This window comes from Hydra vulgaris, chromosome 09 (genome assembly GCF_038396675.1).
Source record: "Hydra vulgaris chromosome 09, alternate assembly HydraT2T_AEP".
NCBI classification, from domain to species: Eukaryota; Metazoa; Cnidaria; class Hydrozoa; order Anthoathecata; family Hydridae; genus Hydra; species Hydra vulgaris.
Window position 1 is genome coordinate 42898359 of NC_088928.1, and position 5070 is coordinate 42903428.

The window sequence follows — 5070 nt, forward strand, 5'->3', positions numbered from 1 at the left end:
AATCTTGTGCCATAAAACTCTGTATTAATATGAAGTTGTTTAAATGAGCGCCATCTATACTTATGGCTGTCATATTTTCAAAGATCATCAACTTCTATATTATTATCGTCAATAGCCTCACTTTGAACTTCAGCAATTTCTTTAAAATTGTCATTATTTTCTTCAATAACAATGTCATCTATTCTTAGTGATACTTCAAACTCAATTTCATCATTGCTATCACTGTCAATATCAGAAAGTTCAGAACATGATGCTAGATTTAAAATAAACTCAAGACCTTCTTCAGTTGTATAAGAATTTTTAAGCATTAATAAGTAGTTTTTAAAAAACATCTTTAGTATTCTTTTGGTTTCCCCATAAAGTCCAGTCCTTTAAAAACATTTTTTTATCCAAAAAGATCATCCAAATATTTACATAGACCCCTTTAATTAAAAGAAAATGAATGTCACTTTTTCGGAGCGTGATACCACTTCAGCAAGAATTTTTTTTTAAAACAAATTAACACCGTCATTTACCATTAAACCACAATGAGTTATTAGGTACATAGTCAAACTTATTAAATTAATATAATTTGTATTAAATAAGATGTTATGATACGGTTTAAATAGTTAGTAAAACCACTGCTATCCATATGGATACCGTGAGCGCTAAAGGGTTAAAGAAATAATATGTGCACCATTTTATTTCTATAAAATCTCAAATTATATATGTAAACTTCTACAATATGACCCCACCGTTGAAATGATACGAAGAGTTTTAACATCAATCGGCTACATATTATTCCTCGGGATAAATGATAAGAAGACATCAAACTATATAGGCAAGAACAATTCCTGTCGCCCTTCTCTGTTTTATGGACTCTCTTAAACACATAAATCTGGAATTCCTATTTGATCTGTTGTATCTGATTGCAATGGTCCCATAGACTAACTCTCATACTTTGTAACAAAGTTCATAAAACTATTAGCCAAATCTCTTTCTTAGTATTTCAAAGACTTTACACAATTTCTCTACATATTTCGTAATCAACCACTACCGCCTCACTAATACATCTTCGTCACCGCCGACGTTACTTTCCTGTATACTAGCATACCCTACATAGATAAAATAGAAGTTATCAAACGACGTTTTAATAACACGCCACATGGCTTAATGCCACCTAATTCACAACTATTATTTAAATTATGATTGACACCGTTCTCACAAATACAATGTACCAACTTGACACACAACCGCAACTTTTTACAAATGACAGGAATTTTAATGGGAAATGCATGTCACTACTATACACTTACGTATTCATGGACGAAGCCATTACTAAACAATTTAAATACAGTATTACCTTCTACAAAAGATTCATTATTGACATTTACTTAATATTCACAGGCTCTATAGAAGATTTCCATCACGTTACAACATTCCTAGATTGACTTATGGAACAAACTCAACAAAAACAATCTAGGAGGAATACAAAGCACCCTTAACCGAAAACCCACAGAAAGATTGAGCCTCCTACATTTCTTTTCATACCACTCACATCACATTAGTTTTTATCTATAGCTTAGCAACGAGATATGATAGGCTTACATCTGATTTTCCACACCTATACAGAGAACTGCTCACATTAACACGCAATTTGATCATTAAGGAATACTCTCTTGACATCATCAACAAAAATATCACAAAAGCCCTACAACATACACAAAAAGACCTATCTACTAAAGCAAAGAACCCGATAACAACTGCATCTTCCCCATAGTCACACGTTACAATGTACAAGAAATACGGATAATTATTGTTTCACTACACATCTGCCATCTTATTTACAACGATCCAGAACTCTCTACATTGTTTCCACAAGTACCCACACTCACATGATAATGCACTTTCCCTCAGAAATAGACTTATTGGCACTAAAGACACTGCCAATCACGATAAATGAACATTCGCTGTTTGTTCCGGGCCGTGTTCAGCAGGTGTAGGACATGCTTCTTCCCCCACCCGCGAATTACGATTTTGTATTTTAATTAATATTTGCAGGAAATATACTAGCTATGTTATTCATGTTTGCCATCATAGTAAATACATGTAATAGTTTCATTTTTCTGACAATAATCTATTTGCAATTTTTTTCCAAATTTCCAAGTTTTTGTCAATAACCAAACTTTTATCTTCTTTAGTAATAAGTCCTAAGTCAACGAGAACAACAGTAGCAAGTTAAAATATGCTTCTTTTGTTAGACTTAAATGAGTTTATCTCATTGTTTGTAGCACTGCAAGTGGCAAAGTATTTATCGCTGCTATGTAACTCCTCGTCACATTTATATGTGTAACATGTTCTGATGAAATAAAGAAACAATGACTTAACTAACATCAGCACTTTATTTTTGTCTATACATCAAGGTTCTCAACTGCTCATCAGACTTTCGCCTAATATGCTTTTGTAGCTTGCTTGTTGCTGCCTTGTCAACACCAGCAATTAACATTGAACGTAAATGTCTTTGATAAAATAGAAATTTCAGTTCCTCCCTTGGCATTTTTAAGTCTCGTCGACATTTGAAAGATATGCTCATCCCTGATTATATTCACAACAAAATTGAAAAATTACAAGCTGAAATATCGAGATGACTAATTAAGTAGCTGGTAAAAGTAGCAAAAGACGAGTCTTAATTAATTCAGTGACTCGTTTATTAGAAGACTTCTACAGAATTGTTGAAGTCGATGCTTTTTTCCACAAATCAGTCACTGCTTCTGCAACAACACCATAGTTCATCTTTTTTAAAAGCATTTTTTCTTGTCTTCAGTTTGAGAAAATGTTGTGCAACTTCTATGTTGGTTGGCAGCATAAATTGCAGAAGTTCATCTTAACAAAATAAGTTGTTAACATATTAACAAAATAAGATGTTTACATATGTTGTAAATTAATTTCTAAAAATTGCATATAATAGGCTGTGTGAAATAATATTAAAATACTAGTCAGCGAAATGAGACATTTACGCTTACATATATATATATATGTTTATATATATATATATATATATATATATATATATATATATATATATATATATATATATATATGTATATATATATATATATATATATATATATATATATATATGCTAATTATGGTACTACTTTTTGTTTTGGATACTATTTCCTCGTATGTTAAACTTTCTTGAAGTTTCACAGGACGACAATTTTTTATAAACCGTTTTTACAAGCTGCACCATAAAGTATTGAATGTACTATTTATCAGTATTATGCTTATTATATTCACAAGTCTTATATTTAAATGAAAATAGTTAACAAAGTAACATAAACAAGCTCTGCAATTTGTACTTGTACTTAAATTTAGTTAAATAAATGTTAATAGTTGTTAAACTTACTAGCTTACTTCTAAAATTAATAAAAACATTTTATGGTTGGCATTCGCATCGTTATTAAATTAGTCAATTGTTTAACACAAATTAACTTTTCTTCTTTAGGATTGGTAAAAATATAACGTTTCATAAGTTTGCAAAAACATCATTAACAAAAAAAATGTATAAAGAAATCGTTACCAAAGTACAGCATATAATGAAAATCCACAAATGTTTTTAAACTAAATATACAAAATGTTAGTATACAAAATATTAGGTTGCTGCAAAAATAATCTCGTTTTTCAACCGTTAACTTTGAACAAATATAACTCAGCATAGAATAAACTTTATTAATCGAAATAAGAACCATTACAATCAACACATTTTTGCCAACGAGAAACAAGTTTATTTATGCCGGTAGCGTTAAATTCCGAAGTCCTGGAAGCGATGAAGTCATCAAAGGTCGTTTTGACATCGTCTCGGCTTTTGAAGCATTTCTCGTGGAGTAAGTTGTCGAGATGCTTGAAAAAGTGGTAGTCGGTGGGCGAGAGGTCCGGTGAGTATGGTGGATGGCCCAATGCGTTCAACTTTTGCAGGGTCGGTTGTGCGACGTGCAGCCGGGCGTTGTCGTGGAGGAGAATTGGTCCCTTCATATTGACCAATCTCGGGCACATACATCGGAGCTTTTGATGCATTTCGTCGATTTGCTGGCAGTACTTCTCTGCCGTAATCGTCTCGCCAGGATTCAGGAAGCTGTGATTGATGAGACCGGCTGCAGACCACCAAACAGTCACCATAACCTTCTTTTGGTGGAGATTCGGCTTCGGGAAGTGCTGTGGGGCCTCATCGCGGTCCAACCACTGCGCGGAACGTCGTCGGTTGTCGTAGAGGATCCATTTCTCATCACACGTCACGATCCGGTCGAGAAACGGATCGTTTTTGTTGCGCAGAAGAAGAGCAGACGATACCTCAAAACGACGATTTTTTTGATTTTCGTTCAGTTCGTGCGGCACCCATTTGCTAAGCTTTTTTGACTTTCCTATTTGCTTCAAGTGGCGATCAACTGTTGAGTTATGAACGTTGAGTTCTTCCGCAACCTCTCGTATGGTTTTGCGCGGGTCGGCTTCGATTAAGGCTCTCAATTGATCGTCATCAATCTCAGACGGGCGTCCGCGACCCTCTTCATCTTCAAGGCTCTCCTCACCGCTGCGGAATTTTTTGAACCACCACTGTGCCATACGTTCGTTAGTGGTTTCTGGGCCAAATGCAGTGTTGATATCGCGAGCTGTCTCGGCAGCTTTTCGGCCCATCTTGAACTGGAACAGAAAAATCGTGCGAATTTGTCTCTTGTCCATGATAGATTTGACGTCCTGTAAAAAATGACTAAATTATTATAAAACGAAACCAATACGATAACTAGATCAAGCGAAAAACGCGCTTTTAAATAACATATAACATGACATCTGCCAATAATAAATTTATTCAAAAATTCATCCAAAAATATAAAATATGAAAAACGAGATTATTTTTGCAGCAACCTAATATACACACACAAAATTGTAACGACTCATTACTTAACAAACCCGAAAAACTGAAAACCGACTTCAAGAAATCGCTCTACATTATTTCATAAATTTTGTATACTATCTTATACTATCAATAAGTTCACATTTATAAACTAAGTAATGTTCTTTCTTTTTTGACAGTTT

General features: G+C 33.7%; 1 protein-coding gene across 1 annotated transcript; it reads right to left on the reverse strand.

Annotated features, from left to right (window-relative positions):
• Window positions 1-3702: 3702 nt before the first annotated feature.
• Window positions 3703-4749, reverse strand: LOC136085494 (histone-lysine N-methyltransferase SETMAR-like; the record flags this gene model as incomplete). The annotated part of the gene is made up of 1 exon (XM_065806806.1): window positions 3703-4749. A coding segment is annotated over one exon (1038 nt), but the record flags the coding sequence as incomplete, so codon positions are not given.
• Between the last annotated feature and the right edge of the window lie 321 nt (window positions 4750-5070).